General features: G+C 39.4%; 1 protein-coding gene across 5 annotated transcripts in view; it reads right to left on the bottom strand.

The window, feature by feature from the left end:
• FMN1 (formin 1) overlaps window positions 1-23,893 on the bottom strand; it is a 362,805-nt gene that overhangs the window by 10,042 nt on the left and 328,870 nt on the right. For 4 of the 5 annotated variants that reach the window (XM_050954781.1, XM_050954785.1, XM_050954782.1 and 1 more), the window contains 2 exons: window positions 19,525-19,576; window positions 13,926-14,075 (listed from right to left, as the gene is read on the bottom strand). In XM_050954781.1, the coding sequence (XP_050810738.1) occupies window positions 13,926-14,075; window positions 19,525-19,576 (202 nt within the window). The remainder of the gene's footprint in view (window positions 1-13,925; window positions 14,076-19,524; window positions 19,577-23,893) is intronic. The other variant, XM_050954784.1, reaches the window with a different exon arrangement.

Below are 23,893 nucleotides of genomic sequence, written 5' to 3'. Positions count from 1 at the left end.
GATATTAGTGCAGAACTGAAAAGCTTTTCTAGTTGAAACAGAATAATATGTTGCTTACCATATCACTTTTATTAAACAAAGGGCTTGTCCACATGATGTGGTAATGTGTACTATGGGGCCATGATTTCTAAAGTGCACTAATGTGCAGTCATTGGTCTGTGTAGATCCTGCTGGTGTGCACTAAAGGTTCATGAATGTGCGACAGGTAAGGATTATCATGGAGTCTCAGCACCACAAGTATATAATTTAAGGCAGACTTAACTATTCATTATTTTTTAAATTGAATTGCCCTAGTTTTAAGAAATTGATTAGTTCAGTAATTAGGTCAGTAAAGTAACCACACTGTGAAGAGGCTTTATAAATAATAGGAGCCCCCGCTTACTCTTGGAAATGATACTGCTACTAGCCACTGTGTGTTGAAATACTAGCCTAGAAATGGTTAAAATAAAATGAAGTGAAAACTAACTTAATGCAAAAGAGAGCTAGCTGAAGGCAGCTATTGTCTAATCCCTCGTCCCACTTGTATATTCCACTTTTTAAAAAATAAAATAAACCTGAAAATGGGAAAATACTTTTGCCTACTAAAAGTTATGGTAGCTTTCCAGCAAAAATTACAAATATTTATAATACACTTTGGAGCTATATGAACCTCTAAAGTAGTGTGTGTGTACCATTGCAACTATTTTTTTTAATAGATTACCCAAATAAACACACACATAATGCATGGCTATAAGCACAATTCAGACTGATTACTAGGCAAGTGATTAATTAGCCAGTTATGCTTACAGCTGCATGGACGTTATAAATAAAATATGCAGCACCACCCTTTCTCTGCTTATTGTGTCTATTTTCTGCCCTCTTCACTTGGTGTAAACAGAAATGTTGTTGCTACTCGTACAATGAATGTAATGATCACAAAATAGAATCTGACATTATTTCCAGCTATAATGCTACAAATAAATAGTAAGTGAAGTACATGGCTTGTGTGATTTGGCTTAGAGATTAGTATGATTCAGAAAAAGTAAAACTACAGGTAAAGTTCATTTGCATAGACAGGAATAAACTCTTAATTATTGTCTGACATTGTCTTAGGGGGAGATACTATGTAAATATCCGATTTGCAGGGATATCACACTACATACTATTATTTTTAATCACTTTAAAATAAACTATTTAATGTGTCATAAAGCAAGTCCTTTAAGAAGTTAAATGCAGTTTATGAGAATTTATATAGACTTAAATTGCTCTACCCCTTCCTATAAAAGTATAAACTTCCTTGCTTTTTTTAACTGTTTGGCAATTACTTGTTCTTGGTTTACAATAAAACAAAAGGCAACAGAATGGCAAACTGGAAGTTAAACAAATAAATTCCACTAAATATCCCTTTTTACTTTTCTGAGAGTAACTGCAGTTATATTAAGGATTAATGAATACGGTCAGTTTAATATTGTGCATGTTACAGAAATCAGATGAAAGGAAAAGGTATTCCTGTGTGAGAGTAGGGCAGCAGTCTATAACCCTTTTGTTCAATAGGACGGCCAGGAAAACAGCTGAAGAGGACTTCCAGAAAACATTACTAAATGTGGTTTTGACAAGGCTAATAATATAATGGTCTCAGCCTGCTTGACAGTCACTGGAGAATAAACAGCTTGTGAGGCTTACCAAATAAATAAATAAAATAAATAGGTGTCCACTTTGTCTTGTTATTTGAGCTCATTTGTTAGTTAAGTGTTAAAGGAGTCATCAACCTGGAGATGGGGGCGGGGCAGGATCTGACAGCCAAAGAACTCCCTAAGCACTACGAAAATCATGAATGAACTAAAATAATCAGCTAGATGTGATAATGGGGTGTGACGGGGCAGCTGCCCCTCACTGGCTGACAAAGGGTTAATAGTAGCACTTGGAGAGGCTGTGCAGAACCCAGCCAATGAGAGGAAGGCTTAGAAGCAGCCAGTCATGGCCAGGCTGGGCCCTATAAGAAGAGCTGCAGGGCAGAGAGGAGCTATGTCTCTCTCTGGAGCTTGAGGGAGAAGGACTGGCTGCCTGTAGAGAGATGTACCTGGGACTGGGCAGGGTCAGGGGAGCAAGTGGAGCTCCAGCCTGGCTGGCTCCCATCCAGACTGTGGTCTTGATATAGGGGCTGAGTAGGTGCTGGGGCTATGGGGAAGTGGCTCAGGGAAAGCAGGCATCGGCAGAGGGGAAGGAGAGGCAGTGAGCAGCTGCCAGCTATAGGGTCCCTGGGTCAGGACCCAGAGTAGCGGGCAGGCCTGGGCCCCACTGGTTGCCAAAGGAAGTGGCCAGGCAAAGGACTGCAGTTTGCCCCTGAGCGAGGGGCTGAACTAGGGGCTGCAGTTTGCCCCTGAGTGAGAGGCCGGGTGAAGGACTGCTGGTTCCCCCAGAAGGCGGGAGACAATAGAGTTGGGGCACTGCTGAAGGGCCGTACTCTGAAGAGGAGGCTGCGGTCTGGGAGTGACGCGGGTCCCCAGAGACAGAAGAGACGGTGGAGAAGCAGTGACAGAGAGTGAGACACCACAAGAGGTGCCCTGCTGATGGACAGAGCTAATTCCTGGAGCAATCAGCAGGAGGTGAGCACAACCTGTTACATGGGGATTGAACAGTTTATAGATTTAAAAGAGAAAGCTCACTTAAAGATTTGGGTCTGACTTGAGTCTCCTCTTCAAGGGTCTAATCTTGCCCTTAGTATAGTAATTGAGCAGAATCAATCCCTAAAGCAGCACTTCACAAGCTGCATACAGGGGAACAGGACCTCACACCTCCCAGGAGACTAATTCAGGATATCAGTGTGTGTGGGGAACACTTCAGGAACTGGTTCCACCACAAACTCAGTGAAAATGGATTATGTCTCTGAGTGAAGGGGTGGGTGACTCCTTCCCTCCCAGCTGTGGATGTGGCACCTAAAGTAGCTGGCTGCGAACAGCTCACATGAACAGGAGCAGCTCATACAGAAGGGCTCAGACAGTAGGATGATGGTGGACCATGTAGGTACTCTGAGAGAGAGAGAGATAAGGCTGCAGGCTCAGGCAGCAGCCCAAAGATTCCTTGCTTTGCTCCTATAAGCCTTAAGTGGCAGTAATGGACACACTCTAAACTCAGCAACCTTTTGATGAGTGGGGGAATGAAAATGGAACTAGAACTAAGAGGGAAAGCAAGAGAGAGGAGGAGGAGTCAGGGAAGTAGAAGAGTCAGCAAAAATACATATAAAAACAAAAATAAGGAAGAAAAAGGGGATGGCTAAACTTCAAATAGAAAAGGAAAGATAATACGGGGAAAAAAGGAAAATGTGAGTTTAGGTGCCGCTGTGTTTTCTTTTTTCTGTCAATTTTATCCCTATCTCTTAACATGGTGTGAGGCGATGTGGAGGTATTGATCTGCCAATCCATCCCAAGCAGGAAGTCCCCAACAAAAAAAGGAAGAAAGGTTTGTCTACCTTGCAAGTGCAGCACTGTCCATTTTTGTTAAATTGGATGCAGCATTTCTTGTTTAGTATTTCTGATTTGCGGGTGGGTTCTTGCTGTTATGATATTTCAATACAAGTGATAATTTACCTTTCATAAACAGTCTGGGGACTGTGACTTAAGGAATATGTCTACATTGCAATGCAATCCCGAGGTTCGAACACAGGGTCAAGCCTACCCCCCTCTCCCCATTTCATCTACAAATTGTGCTAACCCGGGACTCAGCCACAAGGTCCCAGGACCCACAGGGATGGAAGGTTTGACCCTGAGTCAAGCTGGACTCAGAGTTCAAGTCCTATTGATTTGCATGGTACTCACAGTCCCACTCAACTTGTGCTCTGGGAGTCCACCAAAAGGATCCCACAATGACATGGGCCTACCTTCTTTGTCCTCTAGACAGCGAAGTTTGGTGGACAGTCAAGTCTTCCCACGCTGCACCATGAACAGAGGGCTAGACTGGCCCATGTTTTGAGAAGGCACTAAGAGTTTGGGATATGAGTGGTTGGACTTGGGCCTATATGATGCAGTGCAGACACTGAAGCCCCAGCTTGGGACCCAAGGTTCAGTAATTCCTACCCTGGGGTTACAAATGAGTATAGATGCTCAAGCCCCAAGTTAACCATCTCAGACTCTGCTAACTTGAGTTCTGCTACCCCTGGTCTTACATTGCAGTGTGGACACACCCAAGGGGGACAGAAGACTAAGCATTAATTGTAAAATAGTCTGAAAGTTAAGCTTCTTCACAGAGGACTGAGTTATGAGAGTTTTTCACTGTTTTTCTCTTTCAGTATTTTCCCTTCCTCTCCAACTCTCACTGAAGTCCATAGCAGCCCTTTCAGTGCTTTCACAGGAAGTAGAACTCCCCCGCACCCCACTACACACTAGACCATTCTATGACAATTGCACCTGTAATTTAAGAACACGCCATCAGGCCAAGCAGATCTGTCTGTTTAAATCAGCAACAATGGTGAAACTAACTTTAATGTGCTTCTTCCACTAATTGGCAGTTTATTTTTTATCCTCTCCTATTTTTGTCATTCTAACAGGAAGCCCATATAGCCTATTATTCACCCAATCACAACCATATATCTGCAAGTAAAAAATCAGCACTATGTGGAAAACACAGCAAAAGATTTGTTTTTGTTGGGGCTTCACATTGGAACATTGAATTATAAAAAACACATTTCATGATGAAGGGTTTAATGTCTTTTCGTAGATATTATGTTTGGGCAGAATTAATCAATGATTGACACAGCTCATGTCTAGACATTAAACATACTTCTGTGTGTTTTAAGAAAAGAGGAAAGTTTAAGAAATGCCAGTTGGTTAAAATCACAAAATCTAACCAGCTGTAATGTGAATCTATTAATAGGAAGAACTATCATCAGTCATTACTGAGCAAGAGAAATCAAATTATCCTAATGAATACAGGAGGAATAATATTATATTTATAAATGTATATTATATTTAATAACATATATAAATATAAAACTAAATATTAAAGGATCCTTTAAACTCTGGCACATTACTTTGAAAAACAAAACTGATGAAGTGACAAATGGAGCTACATATTTTAAACCGATAAATCATGATTCCATTATTTTACCTGAAACTCTTTTAAGTTACCCCAAGTAATGTGAAATAGTCACACCTGCATTCCTAGTTGGGAGTTCTAGGTGTTCAGCATCTCTAAAAATCAGACCAAGGTGCCCCAATAATTGAGGCACCAAAATCAGAGGCCATTGCCGTAAACATTTGGCCATTATTTTTCATTAAAAATGTAATTTGTTATTCAGTAATTGTAGGGAATACAAAACTAAACACAGTATTTTACACATTTAAAATGTTTTCTCCATAAGCTCACAAAAATAACGTCCATCTCCACAGGAGCGAACAAGGGCTGGGAGGATAAAGGTTGCTATTATCACCACTTACCCCTATGCTCCCCTCTGTGACTCAGCTCAGAGGAGGAGATAGGGCACCAGTGCTCTAAAACCCAAAGGATATGATGGAAGCCAACACAGCATGTTTTCCGCTTTCTTGAGCCCATGCAATTCTCTCTACACCTGCACCATGCTGTCAGGGCTCTGCTGGCATTCAAAGGCTTGGGGGTTGGAACATAGCTGCAGTCTCTTCAGGACTCTCAGGACTTCATGAATTTCACAGTAGAATCCATTGCTCTCCCTCCACAACCCTTACTGTGAATCAATAGGACTGTGCATTTCCTTCTTTCCAAAACTGCTACTATTCAGGAGCCATGCATTCGACAATGTGGGTATTCACCCACGAAAGCTCATGCTCCAATACATCTGTTTTTCTATAAGGTGCCACAGAACTCTTTGCTGCTTTTACAGATCCAGACTAACACAGCTACCCCTCTAATACTAGTCAGGAGATGATACTATTTCTGTTCAACAGTTCATAAAATTTAGTGCACACACAGTTAAAGTAATGTAGAGGTTACACTGTCTATTCCATCTAGTTACATTTTACAAAACTGACCATTTCACAGTACATCATAGGCTTTTATATAATGAAAATTGACACATTTGCAACATTTATCTAGATTTTATATACTGTGAGCTGAATTTTAAACATGTACACAATATACTTTATTAAACCAATAAAAGACTATAGTCAAAAAGTATTTGTTTGTCTAGGCCAATGGAGTTGTCTACAATCCTAAAATTGCTGATGCAGATAGCCTATTTTTTTAATTTCTTTAAGGATCTACTGCTGGAAGGCATGCTGTTACTTCCACATCCTCTGTTGCTGGTTCATCTGAATATGGGTTAAATATGACAACACCACAGACTGCACTCTGTAGCCAAGAGGAGACAATCTAATTTTATGTCCTGGGAAACAGCAGGTGCAGAAGAACAACAGAGAGTACATATTTTTTTGCTTTCCGGAGCAGGAATTCTGACAGAGGACCTTGCAAGGAAGGCACACATCATTTTCTCATACTCTGTGGACAACAATACTATCCTCCCTGCCACTCAGGCCTGTAATCTGTGTATCCTCTTTCTCTTGTCCCTCTGTCTAAACCATATCCACTCTGACAGCTATTCCTGTAAAACATCTGTAAGATCCATCCTCTCTGTTCATCCTGCTAAAACTTTGGTACAAACCCTCATTAGCTTATATCTTGACTATGACAACCGACTCCTTTCTGGGCTTAACAAATGCCATCTTGACACCCTTAAATCCATTCAAAATACTGCTGCAAAAATGCAAAACATCACTTTGACCACATCACAACATTCTTTGCATCCCTCTATTTGGCTCCCTTTTCCCCCTACACTCATGCACAAACTACCATATAGAGCTTTGAGAGTGAAGGGAAATATATAGAGCAGTCAAACTCTGACTTCACTCTGCGAATGATGCCAGCCTTTAATGTTCTTTGGTCAAATTTCCCCACAAGCATCTTCACCTGTTTTCTAGGCTGCCCCTTCTGTCTGGGAGGAATGTTTTTTCAAGAATGTCTTGAAAAAAATCGCCAAAGCAATCTAATTATCATCTTTCAGATCTCTCCTTAAAACCCACTTAGGTTGTGATGCCTATAAAACACTTGACAATGGTTCAACTACTGGTGTACCTCAGCTGCCGCTTATTACACTAAGCATAATCTCATTTTTTGTCTCCATATGTTGCCTCCCATCATATACTTAGATAAGATATTTGAGGCAGAGAGCATCGTGTGTGTCAGTGTTGTGCCTAACATAATGGGTTCTATCATAATACAAACAACAATCACCACAGTCACAAAGACAGCAACAAGTGGAACCTCACCCTGATCTGATGAAGTGGGTATTCACCCACGAAAGGTCATGCTCCAAAATGTCTGTTAGTCTATAAGGTGCTCACTCTGATCGCCATCCATTGTTTTGGATAATGTATGAACAACATGGAAGAGATCAGAAGTAAGAGAACGTGTCTCTGAAGTTTATATGGGGTAGGGAGGAGGAAGGTGAAGAAAAGCTGGGAAGGGAGATGGTTACCCCAGTAATGAGAAGAGGGTCACTGACACTTCCTTTTTTACAGTAGAACACATGGCAGTGACACTGGTTATTCATGCTGTTCAAACCAATATGGAAGAGCCCTAAGGACTCATGAGGAAATAGTAATATTTAGTTTAAATGTGATTTGCAATGTACAGTCTTTTAAACACTGTAAGGAGGCCAGATTCCAGTAATATTGTGAAACTATGTGTGGCATTTATGAGACAATGTGTTATGCTGTCATTAACACACTGACTATGTGGAAGGTCTAATAAAATGCCAATCAGATTATTAACACAGCAGTATTTCAGTAATGTTTAGATGCTTTAATCAGGATCAAAGTCTGATGGCGCTCTTGGTGGGATGAACACATGGTGAATGACATTGAAATCACTTGCCTACAAACTGCACATAATATTGAAAATAATATTAACTATTTTCCCATCAGAAGCTGATAAATAAGATATCCACAGTTTATTCGGAACACCATGATAGTATAAAAGTATCATAAGATATCATTCATTTTTTACAAACCTGTAATAACTATTAACACCATACAGCTTAAAGCCATATCACCTTGCAGGGTGATTCCAATAATTCTCACAAGCTAAGCAGAGTCTAGCTTTGGGATTCTTTGGATGAGATGTAAAAGTGAAGCCCTGATCACTTGGCCCTGAACACAAGAATTACAGGGCTTTTTTTGTCTGGTGTTACACTTGGTGTGTTTCCCGGGAAAATTACAACTTGAATAATTAACTTCAGCTTACTTAAATTCTCGCGGAAGTCTCATCTGGCTCTTGTTCTAAATGAATACGTAGTACAGCTCAGTGCTAATTAGCAACTTTCCTGTTCCATTCCACTGGTGCTGTGTGGGTGTCACAGATTAGATCGGATGTCCAGGAGAAATAGTTTGGATAGTCAGTTAAAATGTTAAATGCTTTTGGGTCTATATAGAAGTAAGATCCCCATCATGATATTAAATGTCATTGTTTTAAAAAAAATGACTTTTGAGAAACATGTAAAGGAAACATGCTTTTACAGATCCAGACTAACACGGCTACCCCTCTGATACATGTAAAGGATTTTAATTGCACTCTTTTTGCAGTAAGATAATATTTAAAAAAATAAAACATGTACACTACCATTGTGCTTGTTTCATGGGTGAAACTTGCTAATGCTCAGCTAGGACAAGGACTAGTGCTTTTAGTGAAACTGAAAACCATAACTGGTCATAGAATTGGACAGTTTAAGGCCAGAAGAGACCACCAAATCATCCAGTCTGACCTCCTGTGTATGCAGCGGCGGGGAGCTCTGAGACCTTTAAATCCCAGCCCCAGCCCAGCTGCGGGAGCTGCAGGTGGGATTTAAAGGGCTCTGGGCTGCCAGCAGCCACAGGAGTTCTGAGCCTTTTAAATCCCAGCCCCAGCCTGGCTGCCAGAGCCCTGGGCGGGGATTTAAAGGGCCTGCAACTGCGGGCAGCCCAGAGCCCTTTAAATCCCTGCCGCGGAAGCCAGTGCGGTCTGGCATGGTGTACTGGCTCTTGCCGGTATACCATACCGGCTTACTTTCACCTCTGCTCCTATGTTTGCTGATGACTGGCTTTTAAACCTAGCCAAACTAGGTCAACACCTTTCTCTTGTTAAGAGATATCAGCAAGTATGTGGTCAAGCTGTACACCTGGAACAAATTCCTCAAAAATCAAGACTGCACCTTGAAAACACAAAATCACCACTCTGCTCTCAGGCCAACCTCCCACAGAAAAGCAAAGATGCTTTCTCCCATCCCCGCTCACTGTAGTAGTGAGAATAAGATTTAACAATTCTACTCTGGCAATTATTTCTGAGAAATCACAATAAGTTAATTACACACAAATGAGTATCATGTTTTAGGTTAATTTGAATACCAAAAATATTAAAAACTACTAATTACATACTGTAAGAGTTTTTGCACCAATAAGATATTTTTCTATTTACAGTCTTTCTCCTATGGATCACATAATATTACAAGCAAGGAGTGTATTACCATAGGCATGATCAGTCAAGCAGTCAAAGTAAATCACTCTGTACTTGGTAAACAAATCAAAGTTGGCTAGAAGATTTAGGTGCACACTGAAAGCCAACAGCATCTTCGAGCAGAGAGAGAAATTGACTGGAGTCTGCCTGGAACTCAAAGCCTTCCTCCTCCTCCTCCCTTTCTGACTTAAGGCCCTTTGCTACTTATTACTAGCTACCTGAATTGTCACATTCAGAGCTATCTGATTTTCTTGGGGATTAATCCAAAATGGTTCGTCTCTGTGACTATTGGGTTGTCTACACTGTGCATTAGTGCACATCAGCTGGAGTGTACATTCTAGTGCACACCAGCATGTCACATACTAATTATCTGCAAGGAACCTGCTCACATGTACTAAAAGTTCCCTAGTGTGTGTTGATGTAGTACTGTTTGGAATGGGACTAAGAAGGCAGTGAATTTGACAAGGACATTACTATGTAGCAAGATTTAATTGGGACCAACAAAGTGCTCAGTGGCAGGAATGAAATTCAGGATGTAAGAAAGAGACATTTGAATTAAGGCCAGGGATCACACTTTCTTCTATGTTTTGTATAGTATTGAGAGTAAGACAATGTTTATTAAATAACGATCATGCCTTCTCCAGCCTTTGAGACAAATCTAGGGTCTCTCTTTCTCCTCCAGTATCTGCTACTGAGCTATGAAGACTCATCGAAAAACAAGTTGAAATAGGTGGCCTAACTCAGCTCTAAAACTATCCTGGTCATGTGACTGCAACTGATCACAAATAGTGGGAGCACATCAACAGCAATGAGTTCTTTCATGATTAAATATTTTCATATTTATAGAGAAATGCTGTATTAGCATTTACTACACAATTCTTACCATGCTGTACTTGGACACCCTTAACCACAATGTGTCTGATGCAACTGCTCTGTGTGAATTACTTATAAAAATAATGTCTATCTGGTGCGGTAGGCAGTTTACTACTTTTTGTAAATTAAATAAAATATTTACTAGCATAGCCCTTTAAAGATATTTAAAGGTAATATCTTCTGACTTCTTTTGCACACCGACTGCCAATAAAAAAGCAATAGTCCTATCAAAAGAATGAAGATGGAATTAAATATAAAAAAGATCTGGAGAAATATTGGCTTGTTATCACAAAATATTGTTTGTTTTGTAACTCAAAATGTATTCTTCAATTTAATTAGCATGAGAAATTTTTGAAAAAAGAAGAAAGATGTGTTATGAAGAAACTTCATAGTTTGGACATACAGATGTACATATTAAAAAGCTGCCAATAAAATAATTGGACTTGTGGAAAATGCAGTCTTCAATGTCCCCCACATGTGGTTGGTATTATGGTGCATTTACATGAAAATATATCTAGCGGATGAAGGGGAAGTGGCCATTCTAGACAGATTCTCTTTACAAAGAGGTGATCTTCAAAGCAGATTTTACGGTATTATAGTTACACACTAACACTGGAGGAAATGGTATGTCTGAAAGGGAAAGTACTCCTATATAGGGAATTTATTTTGAAAATATTCTACATATATCTCTACAGTCATTTATTTATTATACACATGTAGTTTTAATATCTACATCTATAACTCTGTTTCGGATTCCTAAATGATGTGCAGAGTTTGTCCAGGAAAGAAACAATAATTCAACTATATTTTGCAAGCAGCTAACTTATTTTCATGGTCAGTTAAGTGCAGGGCAACATGGTTAAAGTGTTTCCGCTACTAAAAACATTGGATAGAAATCTAATTAGATTTCTACAGTTTTGTTACATTTAGAAGTCAAGTAGTTTTTAGACAAAACAAGATCTTGCAGCTGAGTCTATCATTTAGTTAAGGGTACTATTAACCTCTTTTTCTGTACTTTCAGAAATCTTTAGCTGCTAATTATACTAATTATAATCAATCAAATTTTTAGATGGTGACAGAAAAAAACTCAGGGCAAAGTCTTCACATTTGGGTTCCAAAAGCTAGACAATGAAATCCACATTTATGCACCTCCATAACTGGACTAATTCTGAGAAAGGATAAGCCAAACATCTGCAGCTCACATAGAATTTATCTCGAAAGACTGTTTAGGTGTCAGTTATTTAGGTGCCTAAATAAATATTTAAGTGTCTAATTGATGACCCCCAAGTTTTAAAATATTGACTAAAGCTAGTTATTCTGCTTCTACAATATTTCCTCCCGAGATACAAGAAGAATTTGTTACTGATAAATACGTATCTTTTTTACATTTTAATTATAAACATGTAGAAATGCAAAACAAATCGTGCATCGGATTAATCAGCTTTACCCAGCTACAGAAGACAGCGGTCCATTCCTATCACAGTAAGGTTATTAAAGTCTACCATTGCAATAAAAAGAAAACTAAAAAAGTCTACTTCACAATGTACAGTGATTGCTACTTAAATTTCTTTCAACTTTTTATTCCTGGACAGCGGTTAGTGAAGTGTCAGTCTCACACTTTGTAAAACAGAACCTTTAAAGGGTCATGACTTTACAAGATGATGAAAACAGTTTTTCCATCATTCTAATTTAGTTATTTCATGAGGCTCTTCATTTCAGCAGCACATTGTCTTGATGAATCACCCAGGTTTTAAATTAAAAAACAAAAACAAAACCCAAACAAACCTTTTGAAGGTTAATGATATTCTAATAAAATAATTTGAAACAAACTAAAAAATATTATCTATGTGAATCTGAAGTGTTTATGAATTTAAAACCTGGTGCTTTGTGTTATACTGGCTACTGCTTTATATTCATGAACAGGAATAAACATCACATCAGACCCATTAGCAGAATGGATCAGACATCTATACTACCTTTTTATTTGTAAATAGAATGACAATATGCTAATATTTTGACAGTATCTTAGCTATGAAACAGGCAAAATGATGGTGGATAGTTTTACTTACAAACAAAAATAGCCTGAATAATATATTAAAGATAGTTGAGACGTTCTTTTAAGATGTCTAATGCAATGTTTATGCCTTTACATGGGTATTTAAACCAGTTTCTTTGAAGGGCCATTGGTATGCAGTCAGAATCCTGGTACTATATAAATTAAAAAGGAAAGGATGTGTGGCCTCGATCTTTTTTTTTTGTACATTAATTTATATTCCCCATTACTAGCAATGGAATGATACTAAAAGGACAGAAAATACATCCAGCTATTGTATTGTGGAAGTCTATGGCAGTCTGCTAAATGCCAATTGATTTTATACAGTTTCAGATGTATAACCTGTCAAATCAGCCACAAGCAAATATAAAGGATACCCCTGTACATGTTACATGATGTAAAAATTTTAATTTTATTTTTTATGCTGTTAAATGAATGATCCAGAATGTTATACTATTTAAGTTTTTAAAAACTGTATTATCGTTAATTAACACCAGATTTGAAAAATATTCATAGGGCTTAAATATATTTGGGAATTTATGATTTTTCTGACATGTCTTTAAAAGTTGGCTTTTACCTATTCAATACCAACTAGTCAATCCAACAATTCACTGTGAGGTAGAGCAAAATGAACAACCTAAGCACTAGTGCATTTACTACTCTCACCAATATGTTCTCCAGAAGTATGTTTTCTTATTTCACCGAATTGAATTTGGAACATGCACCCAGATATATATTTTGCACTGAAAATGAGTTAAACATTTTTTCTGAAGCCTGAGTGTACTACAACCCATTCAGTACTTTTTCAATGCAAAAATATGTGGTCACCATGGAGTATTTGCATACAACAGATTTTTTCCTCTGTTTTTTAAAAAAAGAATTCAGCCTCTCTCTCTCTTTTTCTAAATCAGGCTTAGAACTGTGGGGTTTCTATTTTATTTTATTTTTTTACTCAAACTAATAAAATCAGGAGACTGTGGTGAGATCTAGCGGCATGCAGTTTGATGTCCTCAGCAGGATACCAACAGTCAGAAGTGGTGCTGTAAATTCAGTGTGGGGCTTCAACACTGTGCTAAGTGTGGCCTGAATCTCAGGGGCTTCCCTTTGATGCAAGTGCAGTATATTAACTGGAAAAGCATTCACTTTTATTTGTCCATACTGTCTGCGACAGCAATATCGCCTCATTTAGACTAGCTCAACATGAAAATACACAGAGAAGCAATCTGTTACAAATTAGCATAGCTCCCTTTTCATTTTACTAGCTAGTAATTGGAAGGGGTTAAGAAAGTGTAATTTATCAGATTATATGTGTTTATCTTTGTGTGGGGACAGCATGCCTTTGGTGAATTTTCCTGCGTACCCTGAGGAAATAATCTTTCCTTGATGCCCATTTGATCTGAAAGAAAACAATGATGCCTGTGAAATATGGGAGTATAATTTGTTTGGCTGAGAAGGAACAGTTTCCCAGACATCTGAAATAGTATTAATGACTTTATTAGAACCTTACCTTTCTTTGGAAATGTTTTTAGTCTCTCGTTTCCAAATGGTCTTGAAGTCACTGCAGAACTCATACCACACAGTGAAAACGTAGTTTGGTGTGATCTCCTTCTCACCAGACTTTGGCTTTATCCCAAAGTATCCCACTGTTTCTTCAAAGCTACAGGGGAAAAAAACCTGTCAACACGTAAAATCCACTGGGGAAGCTTAGTTTTCCTGAGGGCAGGTTCCTGACTCAGTAGCCAAGGCTGATAATTACCATAACTTCCCCTTAACTTTGGAAACCATAGCAGCAATTCATGCCAAGTGTAACTAACCTTCCAACACCTACTTTTTTCTCCTAGGAGGATAATTTTTGTGTGTGTGCATAAGACACCATTGACATATGTCATATACGGAAAGCAAAGGCACTCACTTTTAATAATCATAATTTATTTACCTGAATTTCAAGTTAAACTTATTAACTAACATTTTTATTCTGCAAAGCTGAAAGGGGAGCTATTTTGGTGTTATTTTTCTGATTAAAGGCCGACAGGAGAGTTGTATGCCAAACCAGAAATAATTATCACCAAAAAGGAAATCAAGTGTCACCTGATCTCTAGTTTAGAGACTTTCAGGTACTAATGGATCTCAGTGCAGCAGCACAAATGCCACAGTCAGTGCCAATAGCTAGTTTGCAAAGAGATAACACAATGAAAGCGATTCATACCTTCTCAGGGGGCTAGTATGCTGATAAAAGCAGTAATAATAGGCTAGTTTTATTGCCAGTGTTGTAATACTTTACTATTCTATATTACAGCTAATGCATTTCTGCAGTGTATTTGAGTATTTCTAAAAAACTCTTTTCCTGTTGAACATAGTTTTGTGGTGTTTTAAGTTATTGTGCAATATGCATTTGAACCATTATTGTATCATATTTCATAGATAAACAGGTAATTGATTCCATGATCATGATTATGAGGTGTCCAACCTGAAACCATAGAATCTACAAGTTATTTAAATTAACAAAGAGATAGTAATTCCCCATTACCAATAGAAAACATAGATCTGGACACTCAGCTTGTGTGAATGAGCATAGCTCTGTTGAAGACCATGGAGATATGTCAGTACACCCCAGCTAAAGGTCTGGCCCAGGGTCTTTAGAATTTAAAAGTATAAAATTAAGATAAATTTTATACAGTCTAATTTTATTTGTACTGATCTATTGCTAGTTATATATGACATGACAGAGTCCTGGGTGTTTAAGTTGTTTACCTGTGATGTATTTTATCACAAATTACTGTTATGGACTTTCAACCTTAATTCCATGTTAACAGTTTTTTGTTTCAGAGTTTCTTTGCATTTTTTAACCTATTCAAAAGGTCATACACGAACAGTAAACAAAGAAAATCCTACCACGAGATATTTGTAATGATTTGAATCCATGCAATATCAGCCTTAAATCATTTCAAAAATCATTTTAACTATTAGGGTGAGATTCCCAGTTACATTCTATCTGCTTTGCACCATTCTGCTGCAGAGCAAAGCAGCTAGAGGTACTGATAAATTGACCCTTACTTTGCAATTGGCTGATTGGTTTTAGTTATCTGGGAAACAGGTTTGTTTTAATTATTTTAAAAATCTGTAGGAAAATGTGCCAAGTAATCCTCCAGGATATGAAAGGATGTAGTTGAAAGGATCTATTATTCACTTTTAATAGGTAATAGTTATTTATGAAAGCCTGTAGGCAGACTGGGCAGCAGAAGGCACAAGGTAGGTGAGAGCAGGGCTATGTAGGAGGGAGGGGTGATAGAGGATGAAATTGGGAAGAGGAGAAGGTGGGGGGATTCAGTGGAAATGTTGAGGATGGATGGATAGGACAGGAATTTACTTTGGGCCTGAGGTAGGGAACTGTGTTAATGCAACTGGTGCTGTATGAAGGTGGAAACTTAGAAGGAATTGTCTCGCTCCTGTAACGGTTCTGCTTTTGCTCCTGCCTCAGCTCCCCTAGCAGGAGATGTACAGTTAGGGCAACCAGATTTCCTTAACTCTGCCCTGTAGCAATACCATGTTATCAACTTTTAATTCTGATTAAGGCATTTTAGAATCTGTGATCCTAGATTATGCTAAACTGATTTTTAAAGATGCATCAGCTATTTGTTTTTCTGTTTCCCAACTCACTCCCACCCTCTCCCATAATTCTGATGATTTGAAGATATGAATTATTAACCTTAAATCATTTTATAATTTTTAACTCTTGTTCATATTCACCACTGTGCTCTTGCTACTCAATGCCACTCTGCAGAAGCACAAATAGCCAAAGTATACTGACCGGTTCAATTGAATTTCAAGTTGCTTTATTTTGCAAAGCAGTTACAATATATGCTCTGGCTTCCCCAGAGTAACTGCTGTAATTTTGAGGAAGATACTCTGTATTCTTCACACATAGCAAAGTGTTTAAAGCCCTGCTTTAAGTGCAAAACTCAGCCTTAACCCTGGAATTTCCATATAAACACATGGGGCTAGACAGAGAGATAATTTAGGTGTGGCAACACTCAGCATCACCATGCTTAGTTCTCAAAGCCTGGATTAGGCCTCTAGGCTCCCTATACAAAGAATAGAGGGAGAAAGGTGCATCAGAACGAGATTGACAAAATCCAACATGCTGGGTAGCTCTTCACCTAAACTAGCCAATGGGAGATGCCAAGACGAGTGAGTGCTAAGCCCCATCCTTCTTTTGGAGATAAACATCTAAATCCAAGCTTCAGGGAGGCACTTGGGATTCTCAGTTGCAAACCCTCTATTAGAGTTAGGTGCCTATGCTGTTACTGAAAGAAATCCTGGGGTTGGGGAAGGCTGTTTAGTGTATGCTCACCTATAGGGGCCCAAGCCACTAAATGTACTAAGAGTTTGCCTACCAGATCGGACCCTGGAAGTGAGTTAGACAGAGAAATGCCTGTCTTTCCCCAGTTTGTAAATCACTCTGGGACATGTGTCTGGACACCTGGTGTGGAGTTGCTGTGTTATGCAGATTGACAGAAACATAGGTGCCCAGGGAAATTTTACTACAAACATAAAGGCTCTTTGTGAGTTTAGGCACCTACAGGATTTGGTGGCAGCTGAATGAGGGATTTGTGAATTCCAGTGGGACCTAATTCTGGGATTTATGTGTCCAAAGTGTCAGTTAGGCGCCTAAGTCCTTTTGTGAATCTATCCCATAATGTGGATCTATGTAAATGAATCCGCTAATACGGGATGAGATATCTGCCCAAAGATGAGTTGAAGGCCATTTGTTGAACTTAAATTTTATTGGTTGTAGACCATGTACAATTTTTAAAAAACCTTTTGTTTTAAAAAGCTTAATTCTTGAATACAGGAACCTAAAAACCATCGATAGATGTTAACAAGCATATTACTTCCCTTTCCCCAAATGTAGTTGGAGTTTCAAGAAAAGTGAATTCTCTTGAAAGATTTTCTTATGTTGCCTTTACTGTTAAGCCATGACATTGTTTTTAATCATTATCAGCAAAACTACCCTGACAGATATTTTTAATTTGGAAAGAAAACTGATTCAACCTTAACAAAAGCAAAAAGAACCTTCAATCTCCACACTTAATATTAGGACATTGAAAAGAATAATTAGCAGCTACAGATGGGAATACTTTAGTAAACACCCATCCATCATTTTAAACTCAGAGCAGCAAGGCTTTTATTTTAGAGCTACATAGATACAACAATTGTAACTGAATGATTTGATAGCAAATATAACACCAGAAGTAGATTTGAATGCATTGTAAGAAGGAAAACAGAAAATTCTTGTATGTAAAATTTCAGTTAGTCATGAGAGAAAAAGAAAAAAAGAGACACAGTAACTCTGACCAGTTTTAGACGAAAGCATTCTCAAATGCTATGTTTTCAAATTTTGTATATCAGATATACATCTCAAGCCTGCAAGATGAGCATATAAAACAATGCACACACACGGAGGCTACAATAAAGATGAATATGCTATTTCTCATCAGGACAAAATTTATACTGACAAATCTACACCTGTCTTTCAGATGATATGTTAAGACAAGCTCCTAACCTCATTTGGACATTGAAGATCTGGCTGCACTTGCCCAAAGAGATAATTCTAGGCTTGGAAGTGAGACAAGAAGCATTGCAATATACCTGTGCTTCGCTGTTTGCTTGTAATAATGGCCTTGCACATACAATTTTTGGCTAAATACTGTATATACTCGTTCATTATCCTGTTTGTTTATAAGCTAACCCCCCCAAGATGGATAGGTAAAAATGGCAAAAACTGTGGGACCCTTTCATAAGTCGACCCTATATTTCAGGGGTTGGCAAACTTTGGATCCTGGCCCATCAGGGTAAACTGCTGGAGGGCCAGGATGTTTTGTTTACCTGGAGTGTCCGCAGGCACGGAGACCCTCAGCTCCCAGTGGCTGCGGTTTGCCATTCCCAGCCAATGGGAGCTACGGGAAGCGGCGTGGGCCAAGGGACATGCCGGCTGCCACTTCCTAGAGCTCCCATTGGCTGGGAATAGCGAACTGTGGCCAGTGGGAGCTGTGGGGCTCTGTGCCTGTGAATGCTCCAGGTACACAAAACATCCCGGCCCACCAGTGGCTTACCCTGACGGGCCGGGAGCCAAAGTTTGTCAACCTCTGATCTCTAATGACAATGTATTATTCAATTCAATACAGCTCAAAATCGTCAACTTTTGGTGTAGACCCATTGATAAGCCGACCCCTGCTCTTTGATGCTTCAGTTTTTTACCAAAACGTTTTGGCTTATGAACAAGTATCTATGGTACTTTTTCCAGATTAGAGATGTTATGTCTGATGTTGTCTATTACTTGGGTTTTTTATGTGTGCCCTTCAAAACTTCTGAAGAAAAGTAAATCTTTTATCCTATGTAAACTCTATTCTCCTAAACAAGTCAGAGCTTATTGAATCTTATTTGAATATTGCAAAACCCCCTCAAAGAATATGACAAGCCAAAACTGTAGTTTTTATAGATAAGAATAAATCTAACATTTTTCATGTACAAGAGCCAGACAATATCGTCACCACAAAGCTACTAAAAATGCTAACAACTAAAATTTGCCTCATTCAGCTCATTTACAAATAGCTGTATAGCTAGCATACAGCAACATGGAAAGTAGAACAAAACTTAACAAGTATTACAATCTGTGATCTATTTTGAAACTATCAACTTCACTGACTTTTCCTCCCTATGCCTGCCTCCCCTTACCAAAATATGACATGGGTAAATGCTCTTACATTAACATTTTTTAAATTTTACAAGCTTCTAGTATGGTCTATTTTGCAATCTAGATGGTGTATGAGTAAAATGGCATCTCAATACATTTTCACTGAATAAAGCAGTGAATTATTTATTAAATTATTCTGAGAGACCAAGATTCAACTCACTGATGAAAAAAAAATAAAACTGCATATTCAGTAGATTACTAGGTTCAAATCACTTGTTTCACATCCTAGTATGACACTGAGTACTGTTTTGAACTACAGTAGCCTTTCCTATTCAATTCCTGTTGAATTCCTAGGATCAATAACATATTTCATTTTGGTCAAATATCTGTTTGAAAGGACTGGAGAACTTACCTTTTTTGTGCATTTTCCAAACAGCTCTCTTCTGTCTTATGTTCTTCTTTAGCTGCAAATGGAAAAATACTGGTATTTTAAATAAGAGTCTGACTATTGTATTTTGTTTTAAATTATTCTTTATAGTACACTTTTTTAATGTTCAGGTTTGATGGCTTGCATATTACAGATACCAATAAACATTTCATTACTTTTCAGCCATGGCTCATATTTTTAATAAGTGACTTTTTCAGTAGGGAATACTGAGATTTTGAAAGTAATGTTTAAGATAGCTAGTGCACCATATTTAAGGCTAAGATTATGTCACAAAGGTCGCAGAGGTCACAGAATCCATGACTTCCAGCGACCTCTGTGGGAGGCAGAGGGACTCCGGAGCAGCTCAGTGGCTGGCGGCCCCTGAAGCTCCCCAGACTCCACCACTGGCAGAGCCCCCCCAGCAGCTCTGAGCTCTGCAAGGTAGTGGGGGACCCCTCCCAGCCACTGGGCAATCGGGTCCCTGCAGCTCCCAGCCACTGTGGAGGCGGTTGGGGAGAGGGTGCAGCAGGGTGCTGGATCTTCCCTCCTCATTTTGTCAGGGATGCTTCTAGTAAAAATCAAGGACAGGTCACGGGCTTCTGTGACTTTTTATTTATTGCCCGTGACTTGTCCGTGACTTTTACTAAAAATATTCATGACAAAATCATAGCCTTAGCCATTTTATATCGCAACTTCTTCCCAGGTAATGCAAATTACTATTTTTATTTCCATTGTAAAAATAATTCATTTATCTAAGTTTCCTCTATTATTAGAGACTAAAACTTGTAAGATTAACGCTACATCTACATTGCACACCTTATAACAGTACATCTTTGCTGCTGCAGCCATGCTGCTATAAGGTGCACTGTGAAGCCACTCGTTGTCACCAGGAGAAAGCTCTCCCTGTGAGAAAATAAAAACACTCCGACTAAGAGGCAGCAGCTTCATTGCTGGGACAGCATCTCCCACTGATGAAGCACTGCCCACACTGGCACTTCTCATCGGTAAAACTTTTGTCATTTGGGGTTTGTGTTTTTTTCACACCCCAAACAAAAATTTTAATGATGAAAGTGCTGTGTAGATATACCCTTAATCTGTTCTTACAGGACGTACCATTGGATGTTGCTGAATAGACACTAAGGAGTAGTTAATAACTTCACCCATTTCACACTAATATTACACTTTGTTTAGGAAGCTGGCAAACTGGACATATATGTTCCAAAATTATAATGTACAGTATACTTGTTTTTAAAAACCATGGCCAAGATTCTTAAAAGCGACAAGTGATTTTGGGTGCTTCAGTTGCTGAATATCCATTTGAGATACTAAAAGTAGCCTGATGTTCAGAAGTGGAGGCTTTGTACTTTCTGAAAAGGTTTCTCAAACTCTAAAATGGAGGCACCCCAGATCATTAACCACTTTTCAAAAACTTGCCTGCTTCGTCTATGTTCGATGTACAGTTTAATTTGGATAGAGCAAAATTCCACCTACAGGAATCTGCACTAGAAAAAATTGTACTTATACCAGCAATAGTGCAGCTTCACTGGTGTAAGTGCTAGCGTTAACAGGACTCAGAAGTTTTAACAACACAGAGATAAATAACTCTGTCTTGATCCTGTCCAAAGAGACCTCACTATAGTAGAGCCTACATTAGTAGGCCTGAAGCCTGTTGATAAAATACGGTTATAGATTTTTTTTAAGTGTAGACGAAGCCATAGTGAAGTGGACTAAAAGTCCTGAAATACTTCTTTTTTGCATTACAATGAATTTTGACTTAAACTTGCAGCCATTTAGCTAAAAGTTTGTTTTTAAACCAATGTAATTAAACAGATAAAATGCCTTGTGTGTACACTCTGATTTTGGGCTGAGATGACTGGAATATATCAATTTGGCTTAAACTGATTCTTTACCAGTTCAGATAAACTGAAAGAAGCCATTTTTAAATGAAAATAAGAGTGTCTACAAAGGACTTTGCACCAATTTTAAATTTTAAACCAATTTAAGTTAGACCAGTGCAACGCTCTTATGTAGACAAGCTGTTTGCACACAAACTGGAACTGAAGTAACTAAAAAGGCTACTGTCTACACAAGAAAGTTGCACTGGTTTAATTTAAAGCTATGCTTATACTACTACTAGCATTGTTGAAACATAGCTATGGTGCTGTAGCTATGGGCAGGGCTACACTTAAAAGACTTCATTGGCACAGCTGCACCAATGCAGTTGTGCTATTGTAGTGCCTAAATGAAGACGCTCCTGCATCGATGGGAGAGCTTCTCCCTTTGACATAGTTAATCCACCTCCCAGGGAGGCAGAAGCTATACCGACGGGAGAGGCTCTCCTGTTGATATAGTGCTGTCTACATGGGGTGGTTAGGTTAGTCTAACTACATTGCTCAAGAGTGTGGATTTTTCACACCCCTGAGTGATGTAGTTGCACAGCCACAGGTCTGTAGCGTAGACCTGGCTTATGGCGCTGTAAATGCATAGAGTAGACACAGAGTGTGTCAATGGAAGGAGTTGTTCAATCACTGTAGGAACTCTATCTCTCCAAGTGATGTAGCTAGGTTGAAATAAGCATTCTTTTGTAGACCTAGCTGTGTCTATATCAGGCATTAGGTGACCATAGTTACAGCACTCAGGGGTTTGGATAAATTTTAAGTGTAGACCAGCCCTAAAATATGATTTTAAGCCAATTTAGTTTAACAGGTGCAAAAAACATTGTGAATGCTTTTATTTTGGTTTCAACTAGGATTACGTAGATTTGATAAACTTGCTTATATTCAGTTTGAATTAAGATAAACCAAACTGAACCATTCTTAAACTAAAATAAAGATATCTACACAAGGGTTTACATCCATTTAACTAAACCGTTTAAAAACTGACAAGGTAAACTAGTGTATTGCTGCATAGAGAGAAGGCAAAAACTGTTTTTAATTCACAGCTTTTGTTATTCTGCAAGCTTGTGTGTAGACACTCTTATTTCAGCTTAAATGTGTCTCATTTGGATTTAAGTTGATTTTAACTATTTAAATTAAATCAAAATAAATCACTCTTAATCCAAAATATTTGTCCACATAAACGTACATCCAAACAGCTAAAGGTTTGAATTAAAACTGATTAAGGGCTTGTCTACAAAATTAAGTTAGATTGGTTTAATTTAAATTGGCTTTTAAACCAATGTGGTTAATACAGTGTGCCACAGGATGGCTGGCCCCAGTACAAGCAATAGGACCAGCACCTCTATGCTAGAGCAGGTACCTGCAGTTGGCCAACTAAAAGGGTGGGGCAACACCTGGGGGACATAAAAGGTCAGAGTGTCCTGGAGAGAATCAGGCAGGAAACTGACAAAGGTCTTTGTGGGGAAGTTGTGGAGAGGAGAAAGCTTGCTGCAAGCCCTCCCTGGGAAGAGGGAGGAATTGTATAGGAGATTGTATGGTTGGGACCTGGGAGAAGGCAGAAGTTCAGGAGAGCAGTAGGAGGGATTTGCTGGCTGGCATCCCAAAGCCAGAGCAGGGCTGAAGGGGCAGCAGAGGAGCATTGCCTGCTGGTTCTAAGCTGGAGAACCAGAGCCAAGGGCCAGAGAGGGCTGAAGACAGGAGAACAGTGAAGGGGCTTTCCCTTGACATCTACAGAGTCAGCCAGCTGGACCCAAACCGTGAGAGGCCAAGGAGAGTGAGGGGTGCTTCACTGGTTAGGATGCTCCCAGCAGAGAAGCTGTGAGGATTGCCACTGGGAAAAAACGAGGTTGCACTCCAGTGGTTGCACTCCAGGGAAGTTGACATTCAAAGCACCTGGTTTACTGGCTGGGGAAAACCTCTCTTACTGCTGGGACTGAGATGCTGAGACTGTATATTGTATGTACTGTTGGACTATGCTGGAGGAAATCTAGATTATGGTTGTAGGACTCTTCTCATGATTATGTGTATGAAACTTTTGTAATAAATTCACAGGCGCTGACTTGCCAAAGTGCCGGGAGTTGCTAGACCCCCTAGCCCCACGCGAGGCCCTGCCCCACTCTACCCCTTCCCATAATGCTCCACCCACACTCTGCCTCTTCCCGCCCTCCACTCCACCCCCACCTGGCCTCTTCCCATCCAGTTCCGCCCCTGAGCGCGCCAGTTCCTCGCTCCTCCCCAGTCTCCTGCATGCTGCGAAACCACTGTTTGTGGTGGGCAGGAGGCGCGGGTATGGAGGGGAAGGCGCTGATCCACAGGGCCAACTGGCGGGTGGGATGTGCTGTGAGGAGGCTGCTGGTGGGTGCTCAGCACCCTCCATTTTTTCCCCTGTGGGTGCTCCAGCCCTGGAGCACTCACAGAGTTGGCCCCTATGAATAAATTAACCCCACAAGGGCCAT

Source organism: Gopherus flavomarginatus, chromosome 5 (genome assembly GCF_025201925.1).
Source record: "Gopherus flavomarginatus isolate rGopFla2 chromosome 5, rGopFla2.mat.asm, whole genome shotgun sequence".
Taxonomy (NCBI): Eukaryota; Metazoa; Chordata; order Testudines; family Testudinidae; genus Gopherus; species Gopherus flavomarginatus.
Note: the sequence above shows the minus strand (reverse complement) of the source record. Positions and strands in the feature narration are given on the sequence as shown.